Source organism: Callospermophilus lateralis, chromosome 5 (genome assembly GCF_048772815.1).
Source record: "Callospermophilus lateralis isolate mCalLat2 chromosome 5, mCalLat2.hap1, whole genome shotgun sequence".
Lineage (NCBI taxonomy): Eukaryota > Metazoa > Chordata > Mammalia > Rodentia > Sciuridae > Callospermophilus > Callospermophilus lateralis.
The window spans coordinates 39,194,105-39,214,253 of NC_135309.1; the positions used below are offsets into that span (position 1 = coordinate 39,194,105).

General features: G+C 37.2%; 1 protein-coding gene across 1 annotated transcript; it reads right to left on the bottom strand.

Annotated features, from left to right (window-relative positions):
* Positions 1–17,308: 17,308 nt before the first annotated feature.
* Positions 17,309–18,238, bottom strand: LOC143399090 (olfactory receptor 2Y1B-like). Its single transcript, XM_076855812.2, has one exon. It carries the CDS (start codon positions 18,236–18,238, stop codon positions 17,309–17,311), a length of 930 nt encoding a protein of 309 aa, XP_076711927.2.
* Between the last annotated feature and the right edge of the window lie 1,911 nt (positions 18,239–20,149).

Below are 20,149 nucleotides of genomic sequence, written 5' to 3' on the forward strand. Positions count from 1 at the left end.
AAGTATGTCTCATTGTTGTAAAAATAGCAATTAATTAAACCAGAGTAAGACACTAAAAAGACTTAGCAAATAAAGATTTGAAGAAACTCTAATTTTTGTGGAACCTAAATATTCTTTTCAGCAATCAAAAATAAAACCTAAATAAAATAAAATAAAACCTAACAAAATCAGCAGAAAGCATAGAAAATTATATTGGTAAAATGTAAAAGCTTTGTTATTTAAGTCAGACATTTGTAAACATTGCTAAGAGCATATCAATATTTTAGAGAATTCCCTGTTTTAAATATAAAGAACTAGAATTTCGTTTCATATTTGTGCACTATATTTTGATTCTTTTCAGTAATAAATAACATTGGGATTCATTATGACATAATTGTATATAATAGAATATAGATTGTTCTAATTCAGTCTCCAGGACTTCTCTTTTCCCTCCCCCATCCTTACTCCTCTTTGCTTCCTTCTATTCTACCGATCATTCTATTATTTACTTACAGTTTTTTTTAACTCGTGTCTTGTTTATATAGATGATGGTGAGATTCACTATAGTATATTTATATATGTATAAAAATAGGTCGTATTCATTCCACTGTCTTTCACTATCCCAGTCATCCTCCCTTTCCTACATTCCCCTCTGTCTACTCCATGATCTTTCCTTTGTTGTTTTATCCTCCCTCCTTATTTTGCATTGGCTTCTACATATTAGAGAAAACATTTGACTTTTGATTTTGTCTGAACTGCTTATTTCACCTAGCATGATAGTCTCCAGTTCCATCAATTTACTGGCAATTGTCATAAAGTCATTCTTCTTTATGACTGAGTTATACTCCATTTTGTATATATACCATATTTTATTTATCCACTCATCTGTTGAAGGATAGCTAGGTTGGCTATTGTAAATTGTGTTGCTATAAACATTGTTATGGCTGTGTCAATGTAGTATGCTGACTTTACATCTTTCTGACATATCTGAAGAGTAGGATAGCTGGGTCATATGCTGATTCAATTCCAAGTTTTTCAAGGAATTTCCATACTGCTTATCAGAGTGATTTTGCAGTCCCACCAACAACATATCAGTATATCTTTCCTCCACATCTTCACCAATATTTATTGTTATTTGTATTCTTGGTAATTGGCATTCTGATTCATTTCAGAACTGTCTGATTAGGTCTTTTCACATTTATTGACTGGGTTATATGTTTTTGTTGTGCTTATTATTATTATTGTTGTTTTGTTGTTGGGGGTGGGGGTTTGGTGTTATGTTTTTTGAGTTCTTTTATATCCTGAATATTAATGCCATGCAGAGCATGTGGCAAAAATATTTTCCCATTCATTGAGCTCTCTCATAACACTCTTAATTGTTTCCTTTACTGTAAAGAAGCTTTTTAATTTAATGCCATCCCACTTATTGAATTTTTATATTTTATTTCTTATACTTTAGGAGTCTTGTTAAGGAACTCACTATCTGTGACAAAATGCTGGAGGTTGGACCTACATTTTCTTCTACAATATTTTTGTTTTGTGATTTAACTTCCTACATATTATTTAAAACTCATAATTTAATTACAAAGTTTCTAAATTTGTTCTCTGGGATTTCCTCCACTCCACTGTGGTGTTAATGAAATCACTTGTTGAAGCTTTATGGACTGTTTGGAATGGTTTGTACCCTTTTTACGTTATTTTTTGTCTACCCATCTATTGCTGCAGCTTTCAATTATTTTTTAAGCAATAAAAAGCAGTTTTTTAGTTTGTTCACTTCTTTCTCTTAAGAGCCCTGGATTGGGAGAATATCCAGATAATGATATTTTAAGTCAGTGTGTGACCTTCACTGCCTCCTTTCTGTGTTGTGAGCACACTGAAGCCAGAATTAAAAAGGCAGTCAGTATAGACAGGTGAATCCAGTCAGGCTGGATCAAGGAGGCCAATGTGAGTGAGTCTGGCAAGACAGAGACTGCCCCAGAGGCATTGAAATGAGTTGAGAGCCCTCCCTCCACTCTTATCAAGATAACCTGCCCCTGCTCCAACCTGTTGCTAAGGTAATCTGTCCCAGAATTGTCCCTTCCTCCAGGGAGTTATAAAAGTTGTTCATGTGCCTGGGGATTGAACCCAGGGACATTTACCACTGAACTACATTGTATTTAATTTTAATTTTGAGACAGAGTCTTGTTAAATGTCCTAGGGCCTAAGTTGCTAAGGCTCTCCTTGCATTTGCAATCCTCTTCCTCAGCCTCTGAAGTCACTGGGATTACAGGCATGTACCACCATGCCTGGCTCCTTGCTAACTTGTACTGTTATGTCTTGCTGTTCACAGTCACTTTGCATCATACATTTCAGTTCCATTAATATTTAAGAATTTGTAACCCACTAAAGCTTCTAAATCCTGAGAAAAAAAAAGTTGTTCATGTATCCTGGGCTGCTCCATTCACATACCTCCATCTGCTTCTCATCTTTGGCCATCCCACCTAAACATCTCCTAGGTTTAGCTGCGTAAGCAGGAAGAAGAAAGATAAGAAGAACAGGAGAACAAAGGTCCCCAGAACTGTAATAGTGGCCATTCTATTCAAGGAGCTTCATCTATAAGTAAATTCCATGTTAAAGTGGGCATTGGTGTCAGTAGCTAAAAAGAAGTTACTTTAGTACACCTGCACTACTAAAGGAATATTTCTTTTCAGACAAAGGGAGACATCTATAGTCATAATCCCTAACTCACACCAACCTGGATGGGCCTTGTCAAGAGTTAGTCTCAAACTTTTTCTTTTGGTATATTTTCCCAAATAGCTCTTTTGCTTCTTTTTATTTTTCCATAGAAAATTTGCTTTCCCAAATTTGCTTTCCCATCCACTTTGAGGGAATTTAATGGATACTGTGAAGCATTTTCTAAAAAACTTATTTATTTATTCTAATTTGTTATGTATGACAGGAAAATGCACTTCAATTCATAGTAAACATATACTGCACAATTTTTCATGACTCTCATTGTAAGCAAAGAGTCACAATACTCATGTCTTCATAAAAAGCTTCTTTTCAGCAAAAGAAACAATCAGGGAGGTGAATAGCGAGCAAATTTTTAACCATACTCACATCAGATAGAGCACTAATCTCTAGGATATGTAAAGAATTTTAAAAATGTTCAACATCTCTAGCATTAGAGAAAGGCAAATTAGAAGTATGCAGCTATTAAGAATACAAACAACAATAAGGGTTGGCAAGGATGTGGGGAGAAAGGCACACTCATACATCCCGGGTGGGTCTGCAAATTGGTGAAGCCAACTGTAAGGATGGCCTTAGCCTAAGCAACTCCATTTTAAAACTCCATTTTAAAATAAAACTGCAGTCCCCACCAGGCAAGCCTACAGAGCCCTTCAAGACTGTCATCATGCATAGCTTGATAAAAGAAATCATTTTCACAACCCTGATAAAATTCACAGGGAAGTCACAGTCATTTGACTTTGCCTTGATAAAAGATTAGAGCAAAAACCACCAAACCATATGTCCTGACTCTAAGATGTAAGATGTCACTAAGAAACCTGGTAACAGCTGATAGGGGCTTGAAGGGCGAGCAGAAGCTCCCCAAATTTAGTATAAATGATGGAGCAAATACACAGACATTCGGGCCTGCTGACACTGATGCACACAAGCCTGAGAGCCTGATGAGGACCAGACTGACATCCAACTCTCCTCATCATCTGCCTGATCCTCTGCATCATCCTCAACACTCTCAAACTTACAGCAGCCTCTTGACCCTGGTAAGGATGGTGATATCTCCTTATGACCATCTCTTCAGCCAGCCATCAGTTCCACACCAGGAGAAGCTTCTATCAGTTCCTGATCCAGTCGCTGCAGTGTGAGTGAATGTGCATCTGCTGGACTGAAGACCTAAGACCTTAAATCTAGCACTTAAACTTAGCATGCCAAGGGAATGTGTGTAATAGTTCTAATAGATTAAGTGTGTTTGCGCAGTGTTTAGAATTAACTTAGAATTGTTGGCTTTGAATTGATTATGTCTATTGCAGTTCCCAGCATTAAGGATTGTCATTTCTTGATTAAGAACCTATAGAGTGAAATTGTATTGAGTTATTTTGAATGAATAAAATATTGAAAAGGACATTAGCGCATGGACATTCTTTCCCTCTCCCCTCAACCGCAGATGTCACAAGTTTGCCCATTGCAACACCAATCTGAAAAGCAGTATGGAGATTGCTTAGGAAACTTGGAATGGAACCACCATATGAATAAGCCATCCCATGCCTCGGATAATACCCAAAGGAGTTAAAATCAGTATACTATAGTAACACATCCACATCATTATTTATAGCAGCACAATTCACAATAGCTAAATTGTGGAACCAAACTAGATGCTCTTCAGTAAATGAATGGATAAAGAAACTGTGGTATATACACACACAATGGAATAAGACTCACCAATAAAAAAGAATAAAATTGTGCCATTTGCATGCAAATGGATGGAGTTGGAGAATATATTCCAAAACAAATGCCAAATGTTTTCTCTGATATGAGGATGCTGATCCATAATGGGGATGGGGATGGGGCATTGGAGGAAGGGAGAAACTTTAATAAGGTAAAGGAGGAGGGAGGTGAAGAAAGGGGTTAGGGGGTAGGAAAGACAGGGAATGAGATGGACTCTGAAGTAATTTAAATAACACTTGTGGGAGTGCCAGGCATTTCACTGCTTTTTGCTAGCTACTACCTAACATGTGGATGTTTAAAAGGAAAGATAATTGTTGTTTTAATGTAATTTGAGATGTGTACCTGTGTCAGCCCTACCAAAAGTAAATAATGCTGGGAGATTATAAAGGAAGTATTCTTCTGGCATGCCTCCAATAACTATTACAAAAGTCTCTGAGGGCTGAAGTTGTGGGTCAGTTGTAGAGCACTTCCTGGTGTGTGTAAGGGCATGGGTTCAATCCTCAGTACCACATATAAACAAACAAATAAAGTAAATAATAATAATAATAAATTTATTGTGTCCAACTACAATTAAAAATATATATGTGTGTGTGTATATATATATATATATATATATATATATATATATATATATATAATTTGTGTATATATATATAAATGTATATTTTTTAAAAGTCTTTGATAGAGTCATGAATTTGTCCTGAGTCAATTTGAGCCTGATCTCACAAACCTACAAATATTTCTAACCGAAACTTTTCTTTGTTGGAAGGCTTTACATTGCTTCGGTAATTTCATTGCTTGATGTTGGTCCATTTAAGTTTTCTACATCATTATTGTTCATTTTGAGTAAGTCATATGTCTAGAAATTTGTCAATATATTCTAGATTTTCTAGTTTATTGAAGTAGAAATTTTCAAAGTAGTTTCTAATGTTCCTTTAGATTTCAGAAATGTCCACAGAGATATTCCTTTTATTTTCAACTTCAATTTTGCTTCTGTATTCTCTTTCTTTCTTGGTTATTTTGGCTAAGTGTTTATCAAACTTATCTTTTCAAAGAGCCAACTCTTTGTTGCATTGAATCTTTGTAGTGCTTTTTTGTCCTCGGTTTTTATCAATTTTGGCTCTGATATTAATTACTTCTTGTCTTCACCTGATTTTGTAATTAGTTTTTTCTTCCTTTTCGAGGGCTTTGAGGTGTAACGTTAGATTATATATTTTGGATATTTCTAATTTTTAATGTAAAAACACAGTGCTATAGACTTTGTTCTTTTTGTCCCAGACAGTGGGACAATGACACAAATTGTCATTTGTGTCTGAAAATTTTTTTATTTCTCCCCTGATTTTTTTGTGATACCTCATTCAAAAGTGTATTATTCAATTTTGAGGTTTTAAAATGTTTCTGTTTCTGTATTTTATATTGGTGTTAATTTGCAATTTTATTCTTGATCTGATAGCTTTGGAGGACTTATCTCTAGTTTTGTGTGTGTGTGTGTGTGTGTGTGTGTGTGTGTGTGTGTTTTCAAAAACTTGCTTTATGCCCTCCAATATAATCAATTTTGAGAAAGTTTCCTATGCTGCTGAGAACAAATTCAGTTTTCAATAGATAAAATTTTCCATAGATGTCTGTTAAGTTCATTTGATAGACAGTTTTTTTAAGTTCAGAAGGGTTTATGTCTGGATGACCTATCTAGTGGTGAGAGAGGTGTTAAAATCACTCAGTATTATTGCACTGGTGCCTATTTGATTCTTTATGTCGAGTGAGTTTTGTTTTTTGTACATAGACATTGATGTTTTAGCCAGTAGTTACAATCATAATATCTTGTTGTTGGGTGATTTCCTTAATCAGTGTAAAGTGGCCTTCTATGTCTCTTCTGACTAATTTTGGCAGGAAGTTTACTTTGTCTGATAGTAGCTACCCCTGCTTATATTAAGTTTCTACTTGCATGGTGTATCATTTTCAATTTATTCATCTATAGCCTATGGATGTCTTTGCCTATAAGATGAGTATCTTGAAAAGACATATGATTGAGCTTGTTTTCTAATCTAATTTGCCAACCTATGTTTTTTAATTGGAGAGTTTAGAACATATATATTTAATATTATTGTAGAGAGATGGTTTTTTTCCTGCCATTTTAATTTATTTCTAATGCTTACTTCAGATAATTCTCATTAATTGCATATTATAGTATGATTCATTGCTATGCTGTATTTCATTTTTATTTATTTATTCTTTCTGCATAAAATATTTATTTGAGTATATTTTGTAGTGTTTACTTATGTTTATAAATTCTTTTCATTTCTGTTTCTCATGGAATTTTTTATTTCATCTTAAATTCTGAAGTACAGTTTTGCTTAATAAAGTAATCTTGGTTGGCACCAGAAATCTTTCAGAAACCACCTTACTTTTAGAGTCTGGATTGATAAATCTGTTGCAGTCCAAATTGATTTATTTCTCAATGACCTTCCATTTTCTCTTATGGCTTTTAAAATTATCTCCTTCTTATGTATACTAGATATTTTCATTATAATGTGTTTTGGAGGGAATAATTTTGATCTTGCCTGTTCATTACTCTAAATGCCTGTTGTGTTTGAATTTCCATCTTAACCTAAGGTTTGGAAAATTTTATAATATTTTATTAAAAATTTCCTGCATTTCTTTAGTTTGTATTTTATTGTCTTCTTCTATACCAATAATTCTTACATTTGGTCTCTGAATGTAATTCCAGATTTTAAAATATTCTTGTCATGCCCTCTTAATATCTTTTATTTATTGTCAAATTTATTTTTAGAGTATTATACTTTGAGACCTGAGAAGTATCCATCAAAGTGTCCTAATCTATTGATAATGCTTCCATCAAATTTTAATTTGATTTTTTTGTGTCTTTTATTTCCAAGAGTTCTTTTTGGTTTCTTTTTCAGAATTGCTAATTCTTACCAAAATGGCTCTGAATCATCTTTCTGTGCCTTCCTGTGTGTTTGACTCTCTTCTCCCTTTAATAAAGACACAGCGTTATTGGATTAGGGCCTACTCTATTCTGGTAGGATCTCATCTTGCAAATTCTATTTGCAACAATTAAGGTCACATTCTGAGGCCCTTGGAAGGACACGAAGTTTGGCAGGACCCCATTCAATCCTGTACACATTTCTTCCAGAACTCGACACATCTACCCAGATTTCTTCAGCCCTGCTACTCCAATGGGTCAGTCACTGGCTGTGCCACAGAGCTCCTATAGAACAAAGTTGTCTTCCAAAATTTCATGCTGACCATCTTGACATTTGACCTAATTTTGTCATACATAAGCTTCCATGAAAGCCCTACCCAGATTAATACATGGAACATTCAGACATCCTGAGAGGAGAAAGGCTTTTGGGAATAGGCCAGGGTTTTCAGTTTCACCAAGGCAAGAATCCAAAGTATTACAGCATAAAGCATTTCATACATTAAAATGTCTTCCAAAAGAAGCCAAGTGAGGACATGGCAGGCAGATGGCTGTCTGCAAGCCTGGAAAAGGGCCCTCACCAGAAAATTTGCCAGTCTATTTATCATGGAATTTCACTTTCTAGACCTTTTAGAATTAAATGTCTGTTTTTGGTATTCGTTTTTGTTTGTGGTACTGGAGATTGAATCCAGGGGTTCTTAACCCCTGTGACACATGCCCAGCTCCTCTTATATTTTATTTTGAAACAGTCTCACTAAATTGGTGAGGCCGGCTTTGAACTCATGATTCTCCTGAGTTGCTGGGATTACAGGTGTGTGCCACCATGCCCAGCTTCAATGTCTGTTATTTAAGCAACCCAGTCTGTACTATTCTGATATGGCAGTCTTAGACTAATACATTAGCACAGGAGCAAAGAAATATCCAAACAATTTTAGGGGTGCACATATGGTTGCCTATGTCCTCTGCAAATGCAAAAGATTAATTCTAACATCCAAGGTGACAGTATTAGATATTAGGGCCTCTGGAGATGATCAGGCCTTGAGAGCAGAACCTTCATAATTGGGCTTAGAGCCTTTATAAAAGAGACCACAGAGATCTTGCTAGTTCCCTCTCTCATGTGAGAACACATGAGAAGTCACATCTATGAACAAGGAAATAGAGCCTCACCAGACACAGAATGTGCATGACTTCATTTGGACTCCTCATCTTCCAGAATTGTGAGAAATAATTATTTGTTGTCCACACACACACACACACACACACACATGATGTTCCACTTTCTGTATTTTTGAAATTCATGCTTTACATCTTCTTTTACCTCCAGAATATTTTAAGTACAAATTTTCTAAATAATTTCTCAACCATTTTCTCTATTGCAGTATCATTGTGATCATTTGTTGAAGTATTTACTGCTTGGGGTTGTTTGTTCCTTTCCATTTTTGTATTGCTTATGTCCACCCATCTGCCAGAATGATTATAATCTCCACTTGTATGCAAGGGACTATTTAGAGTTTCTACCCGTAAGAGCCCCAGGCTGGGTGAACATCCAGATGTTGATATGAAACTATCAACTTGTGACTTCTGTTGTTTTTCAGTATCAGCACCACTTTGAGAGAAGACACTACAGTATTATCACTTTGAGAGAAGACACTAAACAGAGCAAAGCCACATATTTATCAACCTTAAGGAAAACAAAAACTTGAAAATACTCTTTACAGTCTTTAGACAGGTATATTTTCATAGGAATGTTCAAGAATAGGTTGATAAATTGATTATTAAATCTAGTAAAGTTACTACTACATTATATAGGGGGAGAAAAGTGGAGGAGAGAAAAATTGGGATTTGAGGCAGTGGCAGGTAAGATAAGAGGACAAAGAAGGTCTAAGAAGAGCAAGTGTAAGTCTGGGCTTGGAAAACACAGAATGATTCCAGTTAATTCTCTGAAAGCTTGGAACAAATGCAATTAAATGGGTTGAGAGTTCAGTATCAATAACTAGGGGAACAACTATGAAATCAAAATGAAGAGTGACATATATATACACATACATATACATATCTCTCTCTCTCTCTCTCTCTCTCTCTCTCTCTCTCTCTCTCTCTATATATATATATATATATATATATATATATATATATATATAATCCAAGTTGGCAATACACCCATTCATAATAATTTATGCCAATGGGGAGAAAATACTTTGAGTCTCCCTTCTTCAAGATTTGTGACCTTTGTAAGATGCCTATCTGTTCAGAGCCACAGCTGAGTTGGAATGACCCCTGGCATTTTGCCAGAAGTAATGGTCGAGAGGTGAAGCCAGGGAGCCATTAAAATGATGATAGTTAAGTTAAGCTGTGTATAATTGCTGTGACTGGATGGTGCTGGATTGAAATAGGCTGTGAAATATGTTCAATATCTTTAGCAATTGGGTACTACAAGTCAAAATTACACTAAGATTTCATTTAACTCCAGCCAGAATTATAATAACAAATATTGTCCTCCATTTAGCACAGCTTTGCACATGCTAGTTCAATTAGCTGGCGTCATGTCCAAGTTGGTAATGGATTCGACCATGCTTACAGTGAAGGATGCTTGGGAACCATAGGTTGTAACAGCTTCTTTTAGCTGCTTCACTGTTTTGAAATCTAAAGCACGGTGAATTTGCTGCCCTCCTGCCTGCTCAAATACAGGGCATGCTAATCTTTAAGGTCCTGTCTCAGGATCACATCTATCAACTATGGGGGTTGGGGGTCCCCCAGCATATGTTGTCTCCATAGGTGGAGCTGTTGGTTGGACACTTATGCCCCCTGGTGATAGAAAGGTGTTAATAGCAGCCTCCTGTTGTAACTTTTCCCCCGATAGCCCTTCCTCCTTTAAATTTTCTTCCTCTGTCTGACTAGCTTGAGAGACCTTCTCTTTTACTTGATTTAAAATGTCTTCTCCTTGACTAAGCAAACAAGATTGTACCAACATCCATAACAGTAATGTGCCATCTGGCACAGTTCCTGGGCTTTCCTTTTCTATCCTTTTTAAAACTTCAATGTATGCCCTAACTGTTCTTGATTTTACTGGGGTGCCGCCTTCCTCTAACAATTTACTTAATACTTTTTCGGTTTGCTTTTTACTAATTTTTAATTCCATATTTCTGCTATAAAAATAACGCAACCCAACAAGGTAACACAAAACAAAACTAAAGCAAAATGAAACAAAAATGGAACAAAAAATCGTTGAATCAGTTTTTCTATTTTCTTGATATGTGTATCCATGGTTTATCTCTATCTCTTCCTCAGGGCCGAACAACTTCAAACCCTGAGCCAACCACTTTCCCCAGTTTGCCTGAGAAAGTTCTAGGGACAGGCAACTTGAAATAAAAACAAAACAAATCAAAACAAGAACACATTGTTTTTTGAAATGGTCACCCATTCTCTTGCCCTGCCCTCAGGGGAGAGCAATTTCACTTACCCCCAAGCTTCAGGCATCCCCCTCAAGGGCCACCAAATGCCTTAGTCTGGCTGGGCACAAATCACGAGCCACTCAAGCAGGAAGAAACTTTATTTCCAAACTCCCGTGAACGCCACCCACGCGGCCCTTCCAGGAACACCACACACCAACCGGAACTCCCTCCACTGGACTCCACACACCAACTTGAACTCTCCAGGAATCCCCGTGAGAGCTCAACCAGAACTCAATGGGAACTCAGCAAGAACTCAAAAGTAGTGGGTGCCCTAGGCAGCAAGATCCGCCCTATTGCTGGACAGCAGGGGTCTAATATACGAATGAATACACAGCCTATTTCAATCCAGCACCATCCAGTCACAGCAATTATACACAGCTTAACTTAACTATCATCATTTTAATGGCTCCCTGGCTTCACCTCTCGACCATTACTTCTGGCAAAATGCCAGGGGTCATTCCAACTCAGCTGTGGCTCTGAACAGATAGGCATCTTACAAAGGTCACAAATCTTGAAGAAGGGAGACTCAAAGTATTTTCTCCCCATTGGCATAAATTATTATGAATGGGTGTATTGCCAACTTGGATTATATATATATATATATATATATATATATATATATATATAGAGAGAGAGAGAGAGAGAGAGAGAGAGATAGATATGTATATGTATGTGTATATATATGTCACTCTTCATTTTGATTTCACAGTTGTTCCCCTAGTTATTGATACTGAACTCTCAACCCATTTAATTGCATTTGTTCCAAGCTTTCAGAGAATTAACTGGAATAATTCTGTGTTTTCCAAGCCCAGACTTACACTTGCTCTTCTTAGACCTTCTTTGTCCTCTTATCTTACCTGCCACTGCCTCAAATCCCAATTTTTCTCTCCTCCACTTTTCTCCCCCTATATAATGTAGTAGTAACTTTACTAGATTTAATAATCAATTTATCAACCTATTCTTGAACCCAATTGCTAAAGATATTGAACATATTTCATGTATTTATTGACCATTTGTTTCTTCTTTTAAGAAATGTCTATTTAGAATTTTTTTGGCTTTTCTTTTTTAAAATATATGATCTTGAATTAATTATATCTTTGTTCATTCCTTCATCTTACTTTATGTTAAATTTATTTACCAATTATTAAATTTTAAGCTTCATTAAATTTCTGATTCTAACTTGTTTATTCTATTCTGAACTTGTTTCACATCTCAATTTACATAGCTCTAAATTCTCCACATTTATAAATTTGCATTGACTTGTCATCTTGTCTTGAAATTCTTATTTATTAAATCATTGATGCTTTCTGTTTCCTAAGATGTATAACATGAGACCATCTTGTGTAGTTGCCCTCCCATTCCTTTGGCTATTGTTTAAGTTTCAAGTGATGTTTTTTTCTTCATTTAATTCTGCTTAATTTTATTCAATATGTCTATATACTTGTTGCATCGTTTCTTCCTTATTGTTCTGCTCAGTTTAGATTTTCTTTTTTAATATTTTTTAGTTGTAGATGGACACAATATCTTTATTTATTTATTCATTTATTTGTTTATTTACTTATTTTTATGATTCAAGTAAAAGAGAAGGACTCTCAACTTAGTCAGAAAGAGGAAAAGATTCAAGTAAAAGAGAAGGTCTTTCGAGCTAGTCAGATAGAGAAAGAAAGCTTAGAGCAGAAAAAGCCATCAGTGGAAAAGTTACAACAGGAGACTGCTACTACACCTTTCTATCACCAGAGGGCATAAGTGTCCAACCAACAGCGCCACTTCCATATGCTGGGAGGCCCCCAACCCCTGCAGTTAATAGTTGGGATCCTGAGACAGGATCTCAAATATTAATATGCCCTGTATTTGAGGCAGGAGGGCAGCGAATTCACCATGCTTTAAATTTCAAAACAGTGAAGCAGCTAAAAGAGGCTGTAACAACCTATGGTCCTCAAGCACCCTTCACTGTAAGCTTGGTCAAATCCATTAACAACTTGAACATGACGCCAGCAGATTGGGCTAATATGTGTAAAGCTGTGCTAAATGGAGGACAATACCTGTTATGGAAGGTTGCCAATGAGGAATTTTGCAAGGAGAAGGCTAGGCGAAATGCAGCAGCTGGTTATCCTCAGAGAAATCTAGATATGTTGCTAGGAGAGGGACCTTATGAGGGTCAGCTGCAACAAGTTGGATATGATCCTGCCATATACTCACAAATCACTTCAGCTACGATTAGGGCATGGAAAACTTTACAGTGGCATGGAAGTTTACAAGGTCAATTATCTAAGGTAATACAAGGGGCTAATGAACCTTACGCTGAATTTGTAGATAGGCTTATTCATACAGCTACCAGAGTTTTTGGAGATACAGAGCAAGCAATGCCATTAATTAAACAGCTAGCCTATGAGCAAGCAAACAAATGGTGCAGGGAGGTCATTAGACCATGGAAACATGAAGATTTAAACACATATATTAAATTATATAGAGACATTAATGAACAAGGGTAAGTCTTGGCAGCTGCAGTACAACAGGCTTTAGATGCCAGGCTAAAAATATGCTACAATTGTGAACAAACAGCACATTTTAAAAGGAGTTGCCCCATAGGAGGAGGGTTTAACAAAACTAGGTATCAAAGGGGTAGAATACCGGGTATTTGCCCACAATACCATACAGGGAGACATTGGGCTATTGAATGCCATTCTCAAACCAACATAGAGGGTACTCCATTATCAAAAAATCAACAAGGACCAGGTGTTTACCCATGATATCATGAAGAAAAGCATCAGGCTCCATTGCCGAAAAACGGACAGTGGGGCCCAATACTCCGGGGCCCATGACCACAAATATACGGGGCCCTGGAGGAACCCAGCAACACCATCAGGGTAGTGCCCAGGACACATTATCCATTAGATCCCTCATTAGACAAAACAGATGGAGCGCAGGATTGGACATCTGCACCTCTGACAGAACAGTACTAACTCCAGAGATGGGAGTTGAAATCATTCCCACAGGGGTAAAAGGACCTCTTCCCAAAGGAATAGTAGGCTTATTATTGGGACGCAGCTCTTCTACTCTAAAAGGACTTATGATAAGTCCTGGGGTAATTGATTCCGATTATGAAGGTGAAATAAAAATTATAGCCAGTTCTCCAAAGGGTGTATCAATAATTTCACCAGAAGATAGAATAGCACAGTTACTAATAATACCCAGCCTACATGATAAATTTTCTAGTCGTACTGTAGAAAGAGGTCCAAGGGATTAGGCTACACAGGTGTAGATTGGGCTATGCTTTCTTTAAATTTAGATTCTCGCCCCATGCTAAAACTAAATATTAAAGGACATGAATCTAATGGGCTACTGGATACAGGTGCAGACCTTAGCATCATCTCTCATCAAGAATGGCCAAAACATTGGCCATTACAACAAGCCAGTCAAACGCTTCAAGGCCTAGGAGTGGCAACTAATCCCCATAGAAGTGCAATGGTATTAGATTAGAAGGATCCTGAAGGATGTGAAGGAACTATACAGCCATATGTATTGGATCATCTTCCCATAAATTTATGGGGACGAGATATCCTAGATCAATTAGGTTTGATATTAACAAATAACATCAACCAAAATGCACCCACTATTATGACTAGACAAGGTTTTAGGAAAGGAAAAAGATTAGAAAAACAAGAACAAGGTATAGTAGCACATATGCCTGTGACTATGAAGAGTGAGCTCTGTTCCCCTCTGCTGACTGTCATTTGGACAAGTGCCCCTAGTCTCTTATTCTTCACAGTTTTGAATTGCTGTGTGCTTCCTTCTTCTGGGATATCTTTGATATACTGCTATCCAAACACCTTGAACCCTTCTGCAACCATGAGGCCTGCATGTTCACAGGCAGATGTTTATGACCTTCAGTACATATACTGAATCAGTGTGTTTGTGATCTTGACTACATACTAAACTGCTTGCTGGAATTGTCAGTAACAGAACTTAACTGTAACCACCTTGGGTCTACCTACAATATTATAGCCCTTGACCCAAATGATTGTATTTCTTCTAGTGTTTTAAAGCGTTAACTGGAATCTTTTTTCCTAGTCAGGCTTACACTTGCTCCTATTAGTCATTTTTTCCCTCTTGAATTAACTGCTCCTCCTTCAAATACCCCCATTTTTCTTCCTTTTATCTTAGTTTATATTTTAAAAAATATTTTCTCTTTCTTTTTTCTTTTCATGTTTTTCTCTTCTCCCCTTTGCAAGTTCTATGTAATGTAATAGTAATTTTACTATCTTTAAAACTATTTTCTCAATTTTTAAGAACTTTTCTACAATTTCATATTTGGATTAGAGGACTTGTGGAGGACATTTTCAATAAGTTGTGTGTCCTAATTGATTATTAGTACATAGCTTTGTAATTAATAGAGTTTAGTATCTTCTCTCAAAGTGGTACTGATACTGAGCATCAAAGCAGATACAGGCTAACTAGGAATATTAATATTAGGATATTTTCCCCACCTGGGGAATGTAACAGAAAGTAGCTTACTAAGTCATTCCTTCCATAAAAGTTGAAGAGATAATCATCCAGGAGGGTGGGTGGACACACAAAATAATATGAAAAAGCAAGGGATAGAACCACACTAAATAGCCCCAAATGTCATAGCTGAACCCATTGACGCCACAGTGGAGAAAATGTTATATAAAACATAAAGATAATTGACAGTTCAATGTTCAATGAACTAAAAGAAGATATAAAAAATTATCTGATAGAGAAAACACAACAAGTGAAATATCATTTCAATAAAGAGATCGAGATTCTGAAAGAAGAACCAAAAAGAAATCCTGAAAATATAAGACTCAATAAAACAAATTAAAAATCCAGTTGAAAGCATTGCTAATAGATACATAGCCTCAAAATAAAAAGGATTAAAAGTAAAAGGGGGCTGGGGTTTTGGCTCAGTGGCTAAGCATCCTTGGGATTCAATCCTTGGCCCCCAATAAAGAAAAAAAAAAGAAGGATGACCATTACAGTAGAGGAAAGGGATCAGGGAGAGGGAGTGGAGAGAGAAAGAAGTACTGAGGACAGAATTTGAGTAAATTATTTAAATTACTTGGCTCCTGTGGTGTGTGTTCAAAGACAGATAACTCAGGTCTAGGATAGGAAAAAGGTAATCCTGTATCCCTTGAGGTTAGGGATAGAGAGAGAGAGAGAAGAGGAAAAGAAAACATACCCATTTAAACTAAGCCTCAGTGGCAGAGCAGCCAGGGCTACATTCACAGTATGAAGTGGACAACTGTTACTACAGGAACTTCTCTCTTTTGTTCTGTTTTTTCTTTTTTTTTTGTACATTATTTCTTTATGTTGATACTGGTGTTGAGAATTGGGTTCAAGTCCACTTCTTCCAGTGTTGAAGATTGAACCGTCCAGAAATGTTGAGGCAAGAGCAAAGAGTTTATTTAAAGGATAGAACACACACACACACACACACACACACACACACACACACACGGAAAGAGGCTCTGCCACAGGAGAGGGTCCTAGTTTTTCACAAGGGAGTAGGGGCGTCCCCCCCTATTTTCCTTTCTTCTCATGCTCCCTCCTCCTCTTATCTTGCCTACATGACCAAAAAGTGGACCAAGAGTAGCCTCCCAGGGGTAGAGGCAGGAAGGGAGCAGCCCAGGATCCATTCATTAACACCTCCTTGCAGGGAGGAACATTTCCCTGGAGGTAGGTAACCCTGGCAACAGGTTGGAGGTTGTGGTATGCTATGGAGGTATTAGCATTTTAATTCCTGACCTCTTCATTTATTACTACAGGGACTGTCCTTTTGCCCCTGGTCTAGACAGATTTCATGACTAACACACTTGGTGCAAGTAATAAGACTTTTATTCTTTTCTTTTTTTCAATGTCATGTTACATATTTTGCCTTTTTCCTTCTGTAGGTAAATGACATTCACTTTGAAACCCTATCTGCTCAGAATAGGGCGTCTGAGCATGACCGCTTATTAGCTAATAACTGTTATGACTAGAAGACTAGAGGAATAAATATTGTTTGAGTAAGTAGAAATAGGTATGAGTTGTATGGGAAGTTGGTCAGGGCCAGAATTTTTTAAAAACTGGAAGTTAACATATGTCTTTCCCATTTAGGCACACTTAGAGATACTGACAACAATGGGAATCAGTCTCTTTGGAAAAGGGGTTACCAGGTTGAATTAGTCTTCCCTGACTCTAGGACATGTACAGAGATTTTCCCTATTGGGCACATATGGCAAAATGTACCCTCTTCTCAAGCTCATTCTTTTGGAACATTATGATACAAGAGAAGATTTACTCCCTCCTGAACAATAATCATAAAAACACTGTATTAGAGATTCCCACTTCCAACTTCCCAAGAAGGAATATGGTGAAATTCTGAGGACTCAAGAGGGCTATTCCCTAGTGGCCAACTGCCTCCAAAGAAAAGACTAGTTTTTTAGGAAATGCAAGTTACCATGGAAAATGTAATTTGTTTCCCCTCCTACCTTCAATCTCTGCTTTTTCCTAGGACCTTCAAGAGAGCCCCCTTCACATCCTTGTTCCTTAAGGTATAGATCAGAGGATTGAGCATAGGAGTAATGATAGTATAAAAAAGGGCAACAAATTTTCCCTCACTCTCAGAGTAACTGCTTGTAGGTTGGAGGTATGCATAGATGGCTGAGCCATAAAAAAGGCAAACCACCAAGAGGTGGGAACCACATGTCCCCAAAGCCTTTCCACACCCAGCCATTGACTTGATCCTCAGCACTGCCTTAGCAATGTGTGCATAGGAGACTAGAATCAGTGCTGCAGGAACAACAACGATTATGACTTGGGCCACAAACATCTTGGCCTCTGTTCCTCCTGTATCCTCACAAGCCAACTTCAGTAGTACAGGCATCTCACAAAAGAAGTGATTCAACTGATTTCCACAGAGAGGCATGGCCATCATGAGGCCTGTCTGAATCAGAGAGTTCACGAGGCCTCCCACCCAGGAGGCAATAGCCAGTGCCTGGCAGAAATGAGGGTGCATGATGGTTGTGTAGTGGAGTGGACGACACACAGCAGCATAGCGGTCAAAGGCCATCACCACCAGGAGCACGGCCTCAGTGGAGCCCAAGGCAAGAGATATGAGGAGCTGGGCCACACACCCTCCATAGCTGATGGTCCTATCAAGTCTGGAGAGATTGATCAGCAGCTGGGGCACAGTGCTTGTGGTATAGCAGAGGTCCAGGAAGGAGAGGTGGCAGAGGAAGAAGTACATGGGTGTGTGCAGTCGAGGGTCCAGTCTTGAGAGAGCAATGATGCTGCTGTTTCCAAAGAGGGTCAGAGAGTAGAAAATTGAAATAAAAGCAAAAAGGGTGAGTTCCAGTTGAGGCCAGTCTGAGAAGCCTACCAAAATGAAGCCATCTTCGATACTGGTATTCTTACTTCTCATAGTCATTTCCTTGCCCAAACAACAGAAAAAGATTGATGCCTCTTCTGAAGAAATGGAATTAAAATATTATTTTCACTGTTGCTTGTGTATTCCTACATGTATTCCCTATGTATTCCTAAAGCATACATTTAATTTACACTTTGCTATTTAGTTCAGTTCCATTCAGTCTTCTATTCCTACTCTTCTCTTCTGTAGTGTGGAGATTAGGAATTATGGGCCCTTGTGTGAGCCCTATTCCTACTGCCTGTTTATTCCATGATTTGAGGCAATCTATTCAATCATTTTGACATGATGCTTCCTTGTATGAACATACAGACGATGTATTGTCTCCCTCTACTGAGACAAGAATCCAATGCATTCATGTAAAAATTGCTTTTGAAAAAATCTAATTTGTCACTGGGAGTGTTGCTCAGTAGTAAAGTACTTCCCTGGAATGCACAGACCATTGATTAGATCCCCAGTACCACAAAAGTATAAAAAAATCTAAAGTATAAAAACCTAACATCAGTATTCTATGTTATTCTCTTTGTCATTTTCTTGGTGTAGTAGGTAGGGTTTTTCAGTGTGCTCATGTTCAGGACTTATGAGGCTGAGATCAAAAGTTGGGCTTCTGTTACTGGGGATGTAGCTCAGTTGGTAGAACACTTCCCTCACGTGCACAAGGCCCTCTGTTCAATCCCTAGCACCACAAAAAATGAAAATTGACTTCTGGTGTTCCTCCGCTTTCTTCTGTTCAGAGAATAACTTCAATACACCAATCCTGAAATCCTTGCTCATGATCAATGGCCATCTGTCACTTAGGACCAGGAAGAGTAGAGATGCATCCCTTTAGGGCAAAAATAATTCATAACAGATACATTCCTTATGATGAGTCATCACCTTTCGAGTATCCCCACCTGTTCATCTAAGTGATAAATCCATCCTTCCACTACCCTGGAAGAGTTCTTCTCTCCTCTCTAGTCCAATCTTCTTTGCAGAAAAAAAGCACTTGTCACACCCACTTGACGTCTTTTACACGTTTGTATCCTACTCCAAGCCCTGTGCACAACACAGTCAGTTTAAAAATACTACTGTCCTCTCTTAGGGGTAAATTCACTTTACTTTTGTTCATGATATGCACTACATGTTAAGGAACTTTTTCTGAGTGAAACATTTGACTCTCCCATTACATCTGATGGAAATCTATTTCCTCTAGGAACCCAGAGGATTAATGGTCTACACAGTTTAATAAACTATGGCAGTGAAATATGCATAAAGTTGCTTTTTACTTGAAACATTGATATTTCTTATGGTTAAAATATAAATACCATATAAGAATATTTACCAGAAACCAAAAAAATGAAAAATAAAAAAATCCTAAGCAATAGAAACTTAGCCTATGCTCAACATGAGCAGTTTGGGCCAAATTAACACATTCTTCTTTTCATTAAGCCTGCTGTACTGAAAGATCATTAACAGTGCTTTGGTGCTGGATGACTTATTCCAGTAAAGTATTTAGGTGCCATGGTTCATGCCCTTATACAAAAGATGGGGAAAATATAAATTATAAAGAGAAAGTTTTAATACACATGTAATATGACCAACATACCTATGATGGGTTTTGGATGAACACTTTAGTAAATTAACTAATGAAGTTTGCAGTCAGATCCCTACATATCTACTTTATTACTTCCCATATCACCTGTTCTGAAATTTTAGTTCTGTGAGTCTCCAATCATTTAACTGTAAAAAAGCAAAGCAAAGCATAAACAAATCCTTATTTCACAAGATTTTGATTTGGACTAAAGGATCTCAAACATTCTGAAGTGCCAATTTATGTAACATATGCTTTTAACACTTGTCTGTCTACACTAGTAATCTTTACATACCATCCAACTGGGCCTGCTTAGTTCTTTTATCATTTTATCCCTC